A 19850-nucleotide genomic window follows, 5' to 3' on the forward strand; every position below is an offset into this window, starting at 1 on the left:
TATTCTTCTCACACTTAAATTCATTTCACACACTCTTAGCTCATCACGAAGCTTAATTGAAAACTTGATTAGTTCCACTTTGTATTTCCAAACATGGAAGATAATCAAGAATTCACACCTGACAACGTTCCTGAACTCACATTAAATCTCATGGGGACAACACCTTACACCCCTATCTACCAAAACGTATTTGATCCATCATCCGATAACCCTCAACCACCTACCGAACCTCCACCAAGGACACCATCACCACCACACTACCCAGACAACGCAATCCAAGAATTTCTTCAAGGATTGTCGACAATCATAAGTGACACAATTCAAAGGGAAATGCCCTTAAAAAGGAAATTATTTGAGGATCAGGCAGAAGACTAAGAAAAGAAGGTTTGATCCTAAGGAGCCGCTTCAATTTCCAAAGTATGATGGAACTAGGCATTCGGAGAAACTCCTTGATTGGATTAGACATTTCCAATTGTACTTTTGTGCAATTTGATCGTACAGAAGATGAGAAGTTAGCACTAACTACTCTACATTTGAAGAAGGATGCGTTACTTTGGTGGTCCGCACGCCAATCATAAAGTAGTCCAATCAAGGAGTGGTCTAAATTCTTGGAAGAATTAAAGACGAAGTTTCTCTCGCTTAAGTATAAGGAGGACCAAATGTTTAAATGGGAGAAATTACGGCAATTTGATAGGGAGACAGTGAGCGAATACACTATGAAATTTTGGCGTTTATCTCTAGAGTTCACAACGAACACAGAAGAGGATAAATTATATAAGTATCTCTCGGGTCGTAGACCCAACATCCGACATGAGTTGGAACTCTTGAGTCCGACTAAATAAAAGGACGCCATTAGATTGGTCGAGGCAGCGGAAAGGAAAGTCAATCCTAGAAGGAGAGAAGTAACATATGAGGCGTCAACTTCACAAAGTAGACCCTTTGTTCGATCAGCTAACTCTAAACAAAATGGACGACGTTTTCCTAAGCGAGCGGGAGTACGAACAATTAATAGCAAACCAACAAGGAAACCTACTCTAGGAGGATGTGTGAAACTTCCATTCATGTCTCCTCAAGAAAGGGATAGATTGTTTATGGAAAGAAAATGTTTTGGGTGCAAAAAGGCAACAGATCATAGATTCTATGATTGTTCGGAGTTAAGGAAGAAGATGGGTAAGACCAATGTAACTAGGACTTCTCACCCTAAGCAAGAGGGTGAGCCTTCTTGTAAAAATATTGAAAATAATAAAAAGAGCAATAATGCTAGTTTGCATTACACCTTTGGTCAACACGATTTATTTAAGTTACATGGATATGTTGGGGGTCAACGTATCATTGTCCTCATGGATGATGGTAGTAACTATGATATTATCTCAGATAGGTTGGCTAATATAGTCAAAGCTAAAAAATGGCCATTGAGGTATATGAGTATTAGTGGTGCGTTTAGAGGTAATGAAGAGCAATGTACTTCTAAAGTCAAGAACTTGCCCTCCAAGATCTAAAAGTATGAACACGTATAGACTTTTATTTGCTCCTCTGCAAGAAGTCGACATGATCCTACGCAAGTCTTGGAGGTATGATTTCCAACCATCTATGGATGTAAGCAAACATACTTGTACCTTTGAGCACCAAGGTACGAGGATCACTTTACAAGGTGAGCGAGATATTTCTCATATTCCACTCATATCTCATACTAGAGCTAAAAGAAAATTACGTAAGGGAGTGAGTTGCAGTGTGATATATGTTAGGGAAGTAAAGCCCAAACATAGTAATCAGGAACGTCAACATTTAGAGTTCCTTAAGCAATTCAATGATCGATTTGCTAGTGATGACCGGCATGAGTTGCCTATCTCTAGACCTGAAGATCATACTATTGAGTTGATCCCAAGGTCCTCTCCTCCATGCAAAGCTTCCTATCGAATCAATAAGGCAGAGCTAGAGGAAGTGAAAAAGCAAGCGACGGACTTGCTAGAGAAAGGTCTAATCAGGCCAAGTAGTTCGTCTTTTGGGGCTCCAGTCCTTCTAGTGAAAAAGAAGGATGGGACCTTTAGGATGTGTATTGATTATAGAGCCCTTAACAAGTTGACAATTAAGAATAGGCTTCCTATACCTAGAGTTGACGACTTGTTAGACTCCTTGAAAGGTGCCACGGTATTTAGCAAATTGGATTTAAAGTCAGGATATCATCAAGTTAGGATGAGGGAAGAAGATGTGCTTAAGACTGCCTTTAGAACACAACAGGACATTATGAATTTGTAGTTATGTCCTTTGGGTTGACTAATGCACATGCTACCTTTTGTAGGTTAATGAGAAGAGTTCTTCAACCATACATAGGCAAGTTTGTAGTTGTGTTCTTTGATGATATTTTAATCTTTAGTCAAAATGAAGAAGAACACAAGCAACATCTTGCACAAGTGATGGAATTGCTTCGAGAGAACCAACTCCTCCTTAATATTAAAAAGAGTGAGTTCTTTAAGAAGGAAATAGAATATTTAGGCCATGTCATCAATGAACAAGGAATTCAGGTTGATCCAACCAAGGTGAAAGCTATAAAGGAATGGCATGTCCCTATGAATGTACATGAACTAAGATCTTTTCTTAGTTTATGTAGCTATTATAGGAGATTCATCTTGAATTTCTCTAAGATTGCATCACCACTTACTGATCTACTTAAGAAACAATCAATGTATCACTGGAGTGATAGACATTTGAGTGCCTTTGAGAATTTGAAGCTTGCTTTAATGACTAGCCCTGTGTTAGTTTTGCCGGATTTTGATAAGCCTTTCTTTGTCATATGTACTGATGCTAGTGGTACATCTATTGGGGCCGTACTAACACAAGAGGGACATCCTATAGCCTTTGAAAGTCGAAAACTTCAAAGTGTTGAATTAAAGTATAGCACATATGAGAAGGAACTATTAGCCATAGTTCATGCTTTGAAGTTGTGGAGACATTATCTTTATGGATCCGACTTCAAGGTTAAGACAGATCATCAGAGTATTAAACATTTGTTTTCTCAACCAATAGTTTCACCTCGACAAATCAAGTGGGCAGAATATCTCCAAGGGTTTGAACAACCTGAGTTAGAATATCAACCTGGTAAGGAGAACGTAGTTGCAGATGCACTGAGTCGTAGACCTAGTGTAAACTATGTCTCCGTAGTGAGAGAAGAATCTCTTAGTGCAATGAAGGATGCCTACAAAAGTGATAATGAAGTTGGGACTATTTATGATGCGTTACTTTAAGGACAAGGTGATTCCTTAGAGCGTTATGCAATTCATGATGGGTATCTTCTTAGGAGACGTTTTATCTGTGTACCCTCCACTTTTAGATTCCTAGTTTTTGAAGAGATGCATAGTAGTCCCTATTCTGGACATAGAGGTATTAGAGGAACCATTGATAGAATTGAAAGATATTTCTATTGGTCAGGATTGAGAAAGGACGTAACTACTTTAGTCCAACAGTGCTTAACTTGTCAAAAAGTTAAGAGTGATCATGATGAGACACCAGGATTACTTCAGGCATTACACATACCTAGTGAAAGATGGGAGTATATTACTATGGACTTTGTGTCAGGATTCCCAAAGACAAGGACACAAAATGAGCAAATCCTTACTGTTATAGATAGACTTAGTGAACAAGCCCATTTCATTTCATGTAAGAAGAACATCACTGCTATAGAAACCGCTAACTTATTTATTAAGGAAATCTTTAGATTACATGGATTACCTAAATCCATTACATCAGATAATGATCCCAAGTTCTAAAGCCAATTCTGGCAAGCTCTTTTTGAAAACTTAGGAACTAAATTGCAATTCTCCACTACATATCACCCATCGACTGATGGACAAAGTGAAATAGCTAACCAAGCTATTATCCAATTGTTACGTAGTTATGTCCATGACAATCCCACCTTATGGGAATTATATTTACCTCTATTAGAGTTTGCATATAACAACTCTACCCATTCTGCTACCTGCAAGGCACCATTTGAGATCATCTATGGCCAAGTCCTTCCCACACCCGTTGTACATTTAGGAGATAGGATTTTGGCTGCTGATCAATTTGCTGAGGATGTGCAGGAAGTACTTACACAGGTTAAATCACATATTCAGCGAGCTCACAAGTCTGCGAATAAGAAGCGAAAGGATGTTTATTATGAGAAGGGAGATTGGGTTCTTTTAAAGATTGACAAAAGGCGTATAAAGAAAATCCGAGGAAATACCAAGTTTGTAAAGCTAGCAGTAAAATATTATGGACCTTTTCAGGTATCGAAGGTTATACATCCAGAAGGAACTCCAACATCATACATGTTGACATTGCCTACCAGTTGGAGGATGAAGAATGGTTTCCATGTTAGCATCTTGAAGCCATTTAAGGGAGAACCACCGGTGTGGCCTATTGAAGAAGAAGAACCAAAACTTGAAGACGGGGTAGAATTACTTGTTCCAGAACGAATACTATTCCATGAGGTCAGGAGTACCAGGAATAGACAGAGATCTCGATATTTGGTAAAGTTCAAAGGATATCCTATGGAAGATGGTCAATGGTTCGATGAAGATCACTTGAGGGATTACCCCGCACTTGTGGAAGATTATTTGAAGGCACACAGATGAGGACATCTGCTTCTCTAAGCAAGAGGGCATGTCATGACATGATTATTTGCATTAGATCCTTGTGGATCATTCTAGGGAATTTGGCGATTACCCTATGGTTGTAACATTGTAAACTAGACAATTGAATATAATAAAATATGCACGTATGCATTAGGTCCTAGGATGGTTAGGAAAGGGTAGCATTGTGCATGGGTATCACATTAATCAATGGTAGGCATAAAGAGTCATAGGCTAAGGGTAGAATAATGGAGTATGCCCAAGGGATGTGATCCCAAGAGGCATGAGGGTTGCACCCTCTCATGTCATTCATGGTGTGTGAGTATGGGCATTTGCACGCATATGGATTGTGGATTGCGTGGAGCATGTAGAGAGAAGAGTCTAGCAAAAATACACTCACGTGGGCACTCCTTCCACCCCATTTGGAGGGCCAATACTTCTCAATTTATGCATCATCTACACACATGTGCATCTTTGCATTGAAGAACGTGACAGGCCTGCACGGCCCCGTTCTCCTGCATGGCTGTTTCCAAAACTCCTCAATGCCAGGCTATTATTACATGGCCAACATCAGCATCCATGCTGGGACCTATGATTCTGACAAGGAGATGCAGCAATCGGTTAAACAACTGAGCATCCCAACTATGCACACCCGTTTTCCACAAAAATTGATGCTCTAACACACAAGGAAAGGCTGACATTTCTGTAAAATACACAAAAAAACAGCAGCAAATGCTAAGATTACATTCAAAAACTGTTTGAGAGTGTCATGATGCAAATCCTGTTTAAATATTTCACCCTGAGAACCTAAATATTGTCATCCTCACATAGCAAATTTTATCTCATTATTTGATACTCTAATACTTGTTGATTTCTTGGAGATGTGAAATTCCTGACCAAAACTTCATGGCCATATTTTTTATTTGCTAGTTGCCTTTTGAATTGCATTTATACTGTGTGATTTTGGGCCTATCTCAAGAAGATGCAGATCCCTTGTCTCCTTTTTGTGTATAAGAATGTCAGAAGGCATATTAATTGTTATTTATTGAACAAGGTTTTCACAAATATGTTTTAAGTGGAAACCTTCTAAATGAGATAAACAAGCACACATAAACTATTCAAAAGCCATCTGCACCAGCAAATTACCTCACACAGTACTTCTGCAGTCTTCACTCCAAAGTCCCGCAGAGCTGATCGCTTTACATGCTATCCAAAACAACAAACAGGTGGTTACATTAGAATACATTATAAAGGTTGCACATATCAGATATTAAAATGCAAAGAAGCTGTAAAATATTTTCCAGTCCGTCAGTAATCACCATAAATTGCCATTTCAACACCTTGGAATACCAAAATGTCAATGTGGCTGCTGGGGCGTTCTGGTTTGCTTTTGGAGCCGTGCAGGCCATTCCAGTTCATGTGCACCACAATCACACTCAATTTTCGCCATTCCTTGTACTCAATTAAGCTCCATGATCACATGCAGATCACTCCCCAACCCCTCCACACTAATCAAGGTTTCAGGTCTCACGAAGTATCATAGCGTGTCTCGGGAACCCACACTTCCTTCTCCAATGCTTTTTACTGCAGAATGGGTACATTATTAAGTGCACGCTGCCCACTGGTGATTGGTAGCACAGCATTATGAGTAGGGCATGTGTTATAAGATATGTATAGCATCACGTAGGCTTTGCCAAAACCAAAGCCTACTTGTAATCAAAGTCAATAAGGGCCTTTCCGTTATTTTTTAAAGAAATCAGGGAGGAGAAGGCATTACAAACCTCAATTCGGTTATATCCCACCTGAAAACAGGCAGAATAAGTAATCATTTTTCTCCCATGCTGCCATCATTTCAATCCAACATATAGTTGTCTTATTATTTTTCAAACACAAGAGCATAAACCAACAAGTGAAGCACGTAGGCCAGTGTACAGGGTCACCCTGCCTTTTGAGATCAGACAAGTTGAGAGCGACAACTGGGGATTCAGGCCTTCTCACAGAAAAGATAACTCCAAACAAATCTTAGGAGCCTGGGGATCTCTAAATCAGCCTGCAGGCTTGGTTACTTGCCTTCTCAAACTAGGGACAGATAATTACAATGTATACATTTCTAGAGGAAAAAAAGGGAAAAATACTTGTGCTCTCATCAACAAAATATTATGATTGATCATAATAATATGCTATGTCCATAACCACACTAACTAGGGCCTAACCATGATTGGATTATCTGAGGTGGCCTAAGATCTAGGATTGGATCGAGGGTTAGGGTGTAGTCTTAGGGTACAAAATAGCCTAAGGTTGGCACTGGAGCTAGAATAGATGAGGTGTAGATCCCATGGATAGAGCTAATCCAAGTAAAGTAAGCTATGCATGGAAAAGCTAGCTTCATTGGAAATGAAGAGGTTCTTATGAGAAGTAAAGCTACTTTATGCATGAAGCCTAATGTTAGGGCTAGCTACTAAAGATAGCTAGGCTAGGCTTATAAATACAAGCCTAGGGCTTAGTATTGGGATAGTCCATGGGCTACACCCTACCAAAGGTCAGAAGTGACTTGCCTGGTTTGGGGTATTTCAATTGGTATCAAGTCCAAGATTTTGAGCTTTTGAAAGAATCTTGCTAAGTCAGATTTGCATGAGAAAAAAAGAATGTTTTCCATTGCTTGTTTGTCTTAAGAATGGAAATCTTGATGTGCGGGAGGACTTGGCTTTGTGTAAGTTTGGGCTTATCTAATTGATAATTTTCCTCCCAAATGATGCATTTTTGAGGCATGTTGGAGGGCTTGGAATTCATTGCATATGAGCACGAATCCCTTTCTTCTTCTAGTCGTTGACCCTATAGAGTTAGGAGTCCATCATGAATTGCAACTTGGCTCCCTAAGAAGGTGATTCATCCAGGACTAGGATACGATTCAAATGGCTAGAAAAATTTGCCTTCATGATCCTATTGCATGATGCAGTTCGAGCTAAATGTGAAACATTGGTTCTTGGCCGGTTGCCAGCTTGGACAGGATGAAAGTGATAGCAAATAGCAAACAGCTTGTGGGCTACTTTGCCCAGCTTCTAAGTTCTGGAATAGCCACTGTGAGAATACATGCAGCCTTACGAAGGGTAGGTCAGCTATATGTATGAAGATCGAGAGATGATGCAGGAATCTGATGTGCTTTGTGAGAAGCATGAAAGCTATGGCTGCTGCTGCTCTCTATTACGTAGTCAAAGAAACAAGAAGATGAGAAAAATGAGAAATACTGCAAAATGAAAGACAAGCTAGCATGGCCCTTCACAGTGAAATCCCGTAATATGCGATAAGTTACTTATTAACGATTAAGAGGTAGGATTTGGCAGAGAATCTTCCTTGACTAGCAAATACTACTAATTTAAAAGAGCTGAAAGACATATTAGTAGCTAGACGAATCAAGTAGCCAAGACTATACTAGGACTACTTGATGTCGCCACTGTCTCTCATCCAAATAGCAAACTTATAGGTGTCAAGCTTGTCATTCAGGAAAGAATTTGTGAAAAGATCTGCCACATTCTTGAATGTAGGCACATACATCGCCTCCACATGTCATGTATCAATCATCTCCCACCCATTGATATAAGTCTTGCCATGTAGCACTAGATTATGTGCAACCTCAATAGCACTTTAGCTGTCACAAAGACTTTGAGAACTTTTCGCCGTTGTTCCTCTATGTAACCTACTCCTTGTTTGAAATATTTATATTCCCTAAGACAGTCGCCAATGTTATGTAAAAGGGGCACCTTTTTCCTTTATTAAGGTTTTTTTATCCCTAACCTCAGTTAGAGGTTGAACTTGTGGGTGAGTAAGTCACCACACATATTTTGATCTCAGTTAGGATTCATTCTAGGGTTTCATCTCTATGACTACCCTAGCATTGTAGTTCATTGTTGCTGCTGCAATGTCCTTCCAGCTTTGGTTCAGCTCCATTCTCTTGCGTACTCTCGCTTCCAATTTTCAATATTTGGTATTAGAGCAGGTCCCCCCTCGCTCCAGTGTCACAAAAAACGTTCCTAGAATTTTACACGTGTTTTGTCTAGAAATGCCTAATAAATGTGTATTTTATATAAATTATATTTATTACATAAACTAAGCACTCTAAAAATTCAAAAGACAGCCCAATAGCCTACAAGTGACAATGGAGTCATGGAGATTCCAATCTCGTCAACATAGATCTTACTGGTTGCAAATGCATTATGCTGCACAAAATACAGTGCAAACATATGCCATGGCCCATGGCCCATATTTTAAACAGTACTGAGTAAACAAAATCAAGATTCAAATTTGATCACGATTCATTCAACTTTCGATGTTCAAGTTTAAAGTTTAAATTAAAATTTGTAATGCCCATTTGAAGTTTAAACTTTGAAGAATCAAGATACGCATTGCAAAAGATGATCCATGGATCAGATTTCATTGCTCAAGACTCAAGAGTCAACCATGGATACAAAAGACAATAAAATGTAATACATGTAACATGTAAGGAGGATCCCGAGGCCATGGTAGATGTCTCTATATCCTCTGTAGTAGCACCAGCTAGTACTCGTGGTGCGCGAGCATGAGCCATCGAACGTGACTGACATCGGAATCGAAGTATATCATGTCGCAGAAAGTCGTAGGTATCATCGTTCTCTCAACTTCGCTGGATGATAGAGATATCAACAGGTTTTAGCTTTATCTTGTCGGGATTAACTTGCTTCGGCTTCTACCATTACCATTTGCAGATCTGTACGTCTCAAGCAAACATAGCTGCTCCACGCTCAACTTGACATAATTTACAAATTCTCACAACTTAAGAGCTATTTTTCAAAATATAACTTATAATCTATATCTATTGACTAAACAATTAAGAACTTACTTGTTTGCACATATACTACATATCATCTCAGCTGAACCTGATGTGCAATCTTATGAGAGGATGCGAAGAGCCAGGGTCTGCAATGAGGGATTCAAAATCCTAGATTTCTCCCACCAAGTAAGAGCCAGCAGCCTATTGTCACTTTCCTTGGCAATTGCACGGGAGAAATGACCCATGTCGTTGCGAAACTACACTATATCCTCTTCAATTCTATTGCAATTTGCAATACAAAAAAGACAATATAAATAATTAGATAATATAAAGTAATTAGACTACTGCAAGCTGCAGTAACTTACTAACTTGCAAGCCATGCTAGCACGGAGTAGCTAAATTGCTAATCTTGAATCTAGATTCTTAAATCACGGTTCACCTCACCTATTCTGGACCGATGGCTTGCGTACTTTCTCCAAGTACTGGGTCCATCCACTCACAAGCACACAATCATCCAATGTAGCAAGCTCCTTCCATAAGGGATGGACCATATGTGCGACAGTGTGGATTGGCCTATGAAACCAATCGCATCTCTTCGTCCAAATCCCTAATGTGTCATCTTTTCTGAAAATTTTTTGTTTACCAAAAGAGATCAAGTTAGAACCTAGAGCCAAGAGCTTAAAGGAATCAGGACTTAGTATTAAGTAATAACTTATAAGGGCAAGTTACAAGACTTTTAATTTATCTCCTCTGCTCGAGGATAGGGCAATCCTCTATGGCTTTTCAAAGCTTCAGCATGAACTCATATAGCAGGCCCATAGTACAACCCTCGTGGTTGAAGAGTCAAAGCACGAAGTACAAAAGGGCTCTATGGACATCTCAATGCAAAGGGCTTCCTGCCAAAACTGATTGTCGAAGACAATCGCCCCTACATTATGTCCAGCGGGCAATCTCGAGTCATTCCAGTCCAGCCAATCTGAACTGGTCAATATTCGACAAAGGCTCTCTTTGGTCTTAACTAGCCTAAGAAAATTAAGCCCTTTGTGAGTCCTTGGTGAAGAAGAAATTTCCAAGAGAGAATTACAAACAAATTTAACAATCAATAATTTGATGCATTAAATATTGAATGAGAATTCATTATTCAAATTCATACCTGCTAAAAACCAAGAAAATGTAGCGCTTTTTGTACCACAATAGACACCCAAGGCAGTTTTCCAATAGAGTGTGAAGCACAAGGAGTCTATATCATCTTCAAATACTTCTCCTCAAGGACACTTCCCATTCTCCTACAGTTGGAGCCATTGTCGATGAGGACTTGCACCACATTGTCTTCACCAACCTCCTTGATGGCTGCCTCAATATGACCCCATATCCACTCTCTGGTGATGTGAAGGCCCACATGTGAAGCATCAACCACCCTCAAGAAGATGTTGCCCACACAACAAGTGACCAACATATTAATCATATGCCTCCTCTTTGTGTCACTCCATCCGTCGGACACTATGGTGCATCCATACCGACTCCAGGCTTCCTTGAGTCCCCCCACATCTTTCTGAATTAATCCCACTTGCTTTTTTAAACATGTGGTACAAAAAGTCTCAGAACTAGCAGGTGTAAGGGATGATACTCCTGCTCTACCAGCAGCTACAAGTGCGTGGTAAAACTTCTTGTAGGCAGCAGTCCTTGCAACATTGAAGGATATATTGCAAGCACAGAAGAACTTCTCCTATGCAGTTTCAGCCTCTTGCTTCAGGCGTGGTATCCAAGCAACCTGTATAGGAATAACTCTTGGAGTGGAAGCTGCTAGACCACGTGTTCTCTTGGCTGGAAACCGTGGAGGAGCTGATGGCATAGTGGATAGCCCAACTGACATTGCATGTAGATGGAGTGGTGCCATGGAGAGGCTCAACTGAGATACTCCCATGCACCTATGATGTCGATGTAGATGGGGGCCCCTCCTGCTATGGGTGAGGCATACCTGAACCCTCCACATCCCCGGTATCTAATTAGGATGATGTGACCATTGCCTTAATGCCCAACTTCTGCTACTCAATCAACACCTTAGCTTAAAGAACCTGATCTGTGACCACAGGATGGAGGAGGTGTCAAATCTCAGCAAATTCGGTAAACGTATCTCCGTATGTCAAGAAGATCCCCTTTGGAATGGCATGGCAAGGACCTTTAGATGTGCCATCTCTCTTTAAAAAAATAGTATATCTTGCCACACATCCCACCTTGTGCTTCCACCGGCACGTCTCGAGGCCATGGCATGGATAATGGAATGAAGAAGGGCTTGGAAGTGTTGGAGAGGGAAGGCAAGTAGAGGATAGAGCATGGGATTGGCAAGGCTAGAGGTTGGAGAGGATAGAGGAGGCAAGTAGAGGCAAGTAGAGGTTGACTGTTGGAGAGGATAGAGGTTGGAGAGGATAGAGAACACAGGAGAGTAGACAAAGTAGAACTAGTTAGGACCCTCTACATCAAGAAGGATGGGGGGGGATATTTTAGTCATCATTCTTTATGTAGATGACATGCTTCTCACAGGGTCACACAAAGAAAAAATTGTAGATTTCAAAGATGAATTGAAAGCTACATTTGACATGTCAGATTTGGGCATGTTACATTTTTATTTGGGGATCAAATTTAAACAAAAGAGGCGTGGCATTATTATGTCTCAATCCAAGTATGTGCAAAAGCTCTTGGATTGGTTCAACATGCAAGATTGCAAGCCTACAACCACTCCCATGGAGCCAGGGCTGAAGCTTACTATGTATGATGTAGGTGAATCAGTAGATGCCGCACTCTACAGCCAAGCTGTAGGATGCCTCATTTATTTGTGCAATACACAGACCCATATTCAGTTTGTAGTATCACAAGTGAGCAGATAGATATATGCACAGCCCAAAGACAAAACATTGGTAGGCTATAAAACGCATCTTCCGTTACATACTCTGATTGGGTGCTATTAGGGCAACACGCAATTGAGGCAGCTAAAATTTTGCAAATGAGTGATTTTCCAATGGTAAAACATACCAAGGTGTTTATGCAAGAAGAATCACAAGAACAGTATTGAATTGTCCAAAGCAAATGTGTTAGGTAATTTCATGAAATGCCAATGAGGAACTTCAAAAGAACGTATAACAACTGAAGCAGTTACGAAGTCAGTGGGTTGCATTCAAGAGACCAGAGAAGCCTAAAGCTGAAGCTGCTAAAGGACATCAATCACAAAAAGAATGGGATGTAAGGATTTCTTCTATCATTTTGTTTTTAAAATTTGCTATCTTGGTGACATTCTTCATTGATGATATAAGATCGGGTTTTAAAACCATTCTATAAAAAATGAGTGTCATTCTATATTGTTTTTTATGCTTTCTCTTCCTTGTGTAAGCTTGACTTTAAAACGAATCTTGAGAGCAGTGAGCCATATATGCTATATTATTGTTGTGCAGGACTTTATCGATATTATCCAAAATTGTGGAAACAGTTTCCACCAAAAAGATGTTCATATGATTATATGTTCAGATGTATATATATATACATATACCTTTGTAAGACTAGAATAAGTCCAATCATACAAATTTAGAATTTTTGTTGTTCTAAAGATCAAAAATCTACAAAGAAAATAAAAGAGAAAATGAAAGAGAAGAAAAAACAGGTAAACAAAAACTTTTATGAAAAACAAAAGGAAGACATACTTAGCAAGCAAAGCAACACGTCATCAGTGCCCAAGCATAAGCAGCTATACTGGGTTTCTAAAGACCCGCGGAGTCTCTTGGGCAAACCCAGTGCTTACTAAAATACGTCAAATAAACAAAAGAGAATGAAAACAAAGCAACACTTCTAAGGACCTCTTCCAAGGATGGATGGAAATCATGCATAGATATGTCAATGGAAATTTACCAAATCAAAAGGGTGAGGTATTGGTCCAAGAGATGAGCACAATGCAAGTTTCCACTTTCGGTAACATGGGAGAAATCAATCAAGCAAAGGGCAAGACTAGGACCAACAATGTTCTGTTGTTTGTTGGGCATCGAGGACTCCATGATATCCGCTTTGCAGCATGAAATCTTAGAAAAAAAGGTCATTTTATCTGGTTCCTAGGCAACGAGCATCAAAACCATGACGAAAGGTGCTGGAAAATGAAAAGTCATAAAGTCCTTCAACCAAATATTGCTACTTTCCTCAAGGCAAAGTCACAAGATAATGTAGGTAAGAGTTTGGAGGAGCTGAAACGGTTTTATGATATCACCAATGACACGTATCAGATTATATTTGGTTATTGTAATAAGTAGTTGAAAGACCACTTAAATCCCAGCAAGTCGACAAATGTGATGCTACCTCAAATTGCTTTGACATTCCTTTCTTGGATACATAACTCTAAATTTGGTACCTCCATTCAGAGTGTGAAAGAGATGCCATGGAAGATTGTACATGCTAGAGGCAACTTAGAGAGACTAGAGAGTGTGAATAAATACACAGAACAATGAAGAATTGAAGTAGTTGTTCTTGATATGCAAGCACCTTTGGAGCAATACTAGAACGTGTCTTTCTTTGAAAGATTCTTTAGAAATAACAAACAAAGCACCTGAATGTGGATTACACGCGTATGTTTTGGTTAAATTTTTTCCCTATTTGTTAGAAGCAATCAAAGGCTTAGACTTGCACTTCAAGTATCAAGTGGGAGAGTATGGCACAGAGTCTTCAAAAGATGCTTTGTTATGAAGCCCCTTGCTGGTCAAAAAGGTATCGATCTTAGAGTACCATGCACATGGGGCTTCTTTCAGCCCGTACAAAGCTTTATTCAACTTGCAAACTTTATGTGCATTACCCAAAATTTCAAAGCCAAGAAATTACTTGACATAAACCTCTTCCAACAAGTCTCCATTAAGAAAGGCTGTTTTTATGTCCAACTGATAAACATTCCAATCAAAATGTGCAGCCATAGCAATAACTAATCTAATAGTGCTCATCCTGGAAGTAGGACCAAATGTCTCCTCATAATCGATGCCCTCTTCTGAGCATAGCCTTTTTCAACTAGCAGTGCCGTGTACCTGTCAATGGACCCATTTGACTTTCTTTTTACTTTGAAAATCCATCTGGTACCTATGGCATGCTTTCCTAGTGGCAAATCCACAAGATTCTAGGTCTGATTTTTCTCAATAGACTGCAACTCATCTTGCATGGCATGCATCCAATGCACACTGTCCTTAGCTTCTTCAAAAGTATTAGGCTCTTCCTCATCAAGAAGAGTACCTGCATAAGCTGATTCAACAGAAAGAGCCCCCCCTTCGTGCCTTGTTGCACTACGAGTTCTGCTAGGCAAAGGAGCATCAAGCCTACTCTCTTTGAGAGTTTGGAGTAGGCAATTCGGAATAGTTTTGGCTGCGTGTATTTCTGTAATCTCTTGCCTGACAGCATCTTCCACTACTTGTGGAGGAATTAAATCAGTCTGTGGCTGAATTGGGGCATGTGCAACAAGAGAAGCTTGCTGTAAATGCTGATTTTCAGTGGGGATGTCATATGCGGAACCCAAAGCAATGGGTATTAATCCCTCAAAAACATCATCTGATGTAGAAGAAGCTGGCACATTAAATTCAGCTCGTGTATGTGCTGAATTTTACATCTCTACTGACAAAAATCTTGTGTGTAGCAGGATTATAGGGACGGTAACCTTTGCTCTCTGCACTATACCCAACAAATATGCATTTAAGTGCCTTGTCTGGCAGCTTATGTCGAAACTCAACAGGCACATGGGCATATGCAACACATCCCAAAGACACGAAAATGTTCCATTAAAGGCTTTCTCCCATGCCAAACTTCATAAGGGGCCTTTGTTTTCAAAGCCTTAGTGGGAGCTCGATTCAAAACATAGTTGGCACACATGAGACCCTCAAGCCAAAATCTGTGAGGCAACTTTTTGCCTGTGAGCATGCATCTATCCATCTCAATAAGAGTTCTATTCTTCTGGTAAGCTTTGCAATTTTGCTGAGGGGTAAGCCTCACTGTAAGCTGATGTGTGATGCCTTTCTCTTTCAAATAAGCCTCAAATTCATGAGACATAAACTCCCCCCCTCTATTTGTGCGTAGAATCTGCACCGTGAGTCTTGTTTCATTCTCAACCTTTGCTACAAAGTGTCGAAAATGCTTAAACACATCTGATTTTTTCTTTAAACCATAGACCCAAGTGTAGTTTGAGTAGTCATCAATAAATGTGACATAATAGAGATAACCACCCAATGCAGGAGTCCTCATGGGACCTCAGACATCACTATGAAGAAGCTGTAATTTCCGAACAGCTCGTACTACATCATCCTTCTTGAAGGGAAACCTGTGCATCTTCCCAAGTATGCACCCTTCACAAGCATGAGGGGGATGTGACTCCAAGGGAGGTAAAGCATCAACCATAGAGTGCTTTTGAAGTGTCATCAAGCTGCCATAACTCATATGTCCATATCTGGCATGCCATAACTCTGCATTCTGCATAGCAACAGTGAGAGTAAAACTGCAAGTGCATTATCTAATATTTTCTCAAAAACATCAAGCTGAAAAAGACCACGAAACAGCATGCCAAATAGTCTCAAGGCATAATCATCTTCTCTATCTCGAACTGCATTTTCATCTTCGAAGACAACCTGAATTCTTCTTTTATTGAGAGAGGACACTGAAAGCAAATTCTTCTTGATTCCAGGTACATAAAGCACATCATGAATTCTGAAATGTGTGCCATCTGTGGCTGTAAGTACAATCTCACCAATACCACGAACTGAATAAGAAAAATCATTTGCACAAGACACCCTTTTTCCAGTGGGTGATGGATGCAGAGAATCAAACAAACACTTTCTGGAAGTGATATGTTTGGTGGCACCACTATCAAAGTACCAATTATTCAATGTCTCGTTGACATTGAAAGCACATGAATCCTTAGAAGAATCATTACTGCAAGGCAGAAAAGCATAAGAGTCATCCTCAGATGTGGCTGTAGTATCCGGAGCAGCCACTTGAAAATCAAGTCAAAAAGGCATAGTCTTCTTCCACTGAGTTGGCTGAAGCATCACCACCATCATGAGGAGCTGAATCTGTGACAACCATGCTTGAATCCTTTTTCTTATCCTTGGCATTTCTTTTCTTGCATTCTCCTATGTAGTGACCTAGCTGCTTGCAATAATGACAAACGCCCTTTCTCTTGGGCTTCTCTACATCATTCTTGGCCTTGTGAGAAGGCTCTCCAGAATCAGCTTTATGCTGATGTGTAGGCTGATTTGCACGTTGCTTATGCTGCCCCTTCCCTTTGGGCTTGAACTTCGAAAACATGGCATGCTCACCAGCCCGTGAGGCCATGTTCACCCTGGTTTGTTCTTCCTGCAACAAAAGCCCTATCAACTCATGAAAGGTGAGAGGGTTGCCACCCCCCCTCAAAGGCAAGTTCAATGAAGTGTGAAAACCACGATAAGACTCAAGAAGAGAATTCAAACTGGTAGTAACCATCTCTGAATTTGGAATGATCTCATCAATATTCAACAATTGCTCTCGCAAATCCTGAAGTTTAGTGAGGTGCTCAGACATAGAGTCACCCTCATCCATATGAGTATGAGTCAACTCTCTCTTCAGGAAAGATACCCTGGCATCATTGCGGGCTGCAAACATACTCTCCAAAATATCCCAAGCTGCCTTTGAGGTCTTGCATGACCGAATGTGCAGAATAATAAACCTTTTGACAAAAAGAAAGATTACTGAAAGTACATGTGCATCACGTGAATCCCACCTTTTCCATTCCTGTGTGGGAGGCACCACTGTAGCAGCACCTAGCACTTGTCCTACACCCTGAGCTTGCCCTCTACCCCTTCCTCCACCTTGTTGAGGAGGAGTGGCAGGTGCAGCCACATTCTCTGGCCGTGTCTCATCCCCAATGACATAATTTCACAAATGTTTGCCACCTAAAATATTATGTACCATAAAACTCCATAAAGAGTAATTGGTACCATCCAACTTATCCTCCTGTGTGAGGACGCCAAACACTTGATTGGGATTGTTACGGGCCATAACACCCAAGGAAAACAAAATGCAACAAATGTGACAAGAAATATCCCATCCTGGGATTTCAGATGCACAACCCAAATCTGCCAAAAACTCTGTCCACAATGACAAGTTACTGTCATAGCCAATCAAAGGCTCAAGATGCCACCAAAATGTCCTACAAATGCCCAAATGTATGCAATGTCACTCCATCTGAGTCCAAAACTACCTGCAAAGATGCCAAACAACTTGTACACTGCAAAATTGCATCCAAAAGCCAAAAGCCCCAAATTCTTGTGAGGAATTGCAACTGAAAGAGGAAAATTTGACTAAAAGCCCTAAATTTTACAATTATCAGCAAAAGCCCCGAATTTCTCTACAAAACCAAAAGCCCCAAATGCAATCTGCAACTATCACCTGCAAATGTAACCTACAAAGGTCACGAAAAACGAGAGCGCCTAAGTGCACACAGGAGATGAACAAGGTAGCTACTAGCACGGAGTTCGAAGCATGCGGGACCTGTAGTGGTGAGACAGTCCGTACACTATGGACTATACGGCTTTACGATACAGAACCGTACAGTTGTACAAACATGTACGATCGACTGAACGATGAGCTGGCGGTGGGTTGGCGCAGGTTGTACGACGATGCAGTACGGAACAGTGTACGGCCGACGGGCTGCAATGTATGGTTGACTTATGGACGGTGCTTGTACAATCAACGTACGGACGGAGTGTCTCGACGTACGAACAGACAGCTTAGTCTTCCATATAGGGTATGGACTGACGACAGCTGTACGAACCGAAATGTACAGGCTATATGGGCAGGAGCTCTACGGGCGGGAGGTTGAAGCAAACGAAGAAGATGGTGGGCTGGAAGGGCTTGGAGCTACCTACTCTGATACCAAATGAAGGAGAAAGGAGAGCAAGAGCACACGAAGCAATGTATTGAAAAAGATAGGAACAAGATACAAGCCTAAGGTTTTGTCTTAGTGAAAAAACCTTATCCTAACTACTAGCTGTACTTAGGGGTCCTAACTATGGTTAGGGGGAAAAACCTCTAAAGAGGGAAAAATGCCCCTAACCCACTTGTTAGTCATACATTGGTCATTGCCATAAATTATGGCGATAATTCCAATAGACCCCGCTCCCCTATGTGGAGGAGCGGACAGGGTCCGGTAATGAGACGTCCATCATGCACTATTGCCCACTTTCCCTCTTTGCGAGCCGCATCACGCAGTTGCAAAAGGGCACGTCTCTCCTCTATTTGTTAAGGAGTCAGGTCCTCATCCATAGATATAGTGGGGTGATCTCATAGAGCCGATCTATGACGCCAAGTTGCTAGGCATGCCTGAGTGTCCTTGAAGCGTATAACAAGAGGCTGCTCTCTGTTGGGATCTCTCTCTGCTCGCCATGCTCCCACAATAGCATGGTCCGAAACCCCTAGTATGGTCGCCACGAAGGTGGTCGTGTCGCCCATCGGTGCAATCTTTGTACGTGGGATCCCTCCTACTCTGATATTGAGAGCCTTGGTGGCCCTCTGCTGCTGCTCCAAAAGGGTAGCCGAAACAATGGACTTTGCAAGTTCCCGCTTCACCACATCTATCCATTGGATGTCTCTACTATGGCTAACTGCATGGTGGCTATCTGATCCTCCACGGCTACTGCAGGTGTACCCCCTAAAGGCCACGCTCAAGGAAGAAAACTCCTTCTTGAGATCCACGATGTAATGTCTAAGCTCGTGACTAGCTTGCTGCGTCGTAACAATCGCCTGCTCCTAGGTGAAATGGGCCTGCTCCTGGGTGAAACGGGCCTACTCTTGGAGCAATTCTCAAGCACTCCGACATGCGGAATCAGGCAGGAGCAGCCCTAGAAGAGGTGAAAAACAGCAAAAACGATTCTGGCACCCCTCGTCCCTTGGTAGTCCACCAATCCTCGTAGGCGAAATGGATCTGGCACCAATGTGGCACCCCAAAAGCCTATCTGGTGACCCTAGAGTGGATCTGGAGCAGCAAATTCAGGTCTGGCAGCCCTGGAAAGCCTTTGGCACAGCAAACCTTGAAGCTCCAAACTGCCTAGAAAAGTGCGGTTTTGATAGTTAGGCGCCTAGCCTCGAAGGCTCCTAGAAGAAGTGTGAATCAGATTTGGGGCTCTGGGAAGGCATGAACAGTAGGCATGCAGCAGAAACGAATTGCTTTGGAGGTTTTTGGCACAAAAGGAATTCGTTTTGAGCATCTGGCATCCCACCGCCACAGATTGTCCTAGTAGTCCAAAATCAGTAGGGTGATGTAATAGAATAGCACTTTCCCAGCCTATGACTTGCCTGTCCTTGTTCTTCTGTGGTCCAGAAAAAAAGCCTCAAAGCAAATTTGACTTTTTGCCTTGTCCCAGCTTGCCAAACGTGGCTCCTAGAGCTATTTTTGGCTA

General features: G+C 41.2%; 1 protein-coding gene across 6 annotated transcripts in view; it reads right to left on the reverse strand.

The window, feature by feature from the left end:
* Nucleotides 1–19850, reverse strand: part of LOC147901072 (S-adenosyl-L-methionine-dependent methyltransferases superfamily protein) — a 75618-nt gene that overhangs the window by 7286 nt on the left and 48482 nt on the right. For 3 of the 6 annotated variants that reach the window (XM_087375894.1, XM_087375890.1, XM_087375891.1), the window contains exons 8-9: nt 6392–6412; nt 5757–5816 (exon numbers count right to left, since the gene is read on the reverse strand). In XM_087375894.1, coding sequence (XP_087232020.1) covers nt 5757–5816; nt 6392–6412 — 81 coding nt within the window. The remainder of the gene's footprint in view (nt 1–5756; nt 5817–6391; nt 6413–19850) is intronic. The other 3 variants (XM_087375896.1, XM_087375892.1, XM_087375893.1) reach the window with 1 other exon arrangement.

The sequence above is a fragment of the Dipteris shenzhenensis genome, chromosome 6 (genome assembly GCF_047967505.1).
Source record: "Dipteris shenzhenensis isolate YYH24624 ecotype China chromosome 6, Dip_SZ_1.0, whole genome shotgun sequence".
Classification (NCBI taxonomy): Eukaryota; Viridiplantae; Streptophyta; class Polypodiopsida; order Gleicheniales; family Dipteridaceae; genus Dipteris; species Dipteris shenzhenensis.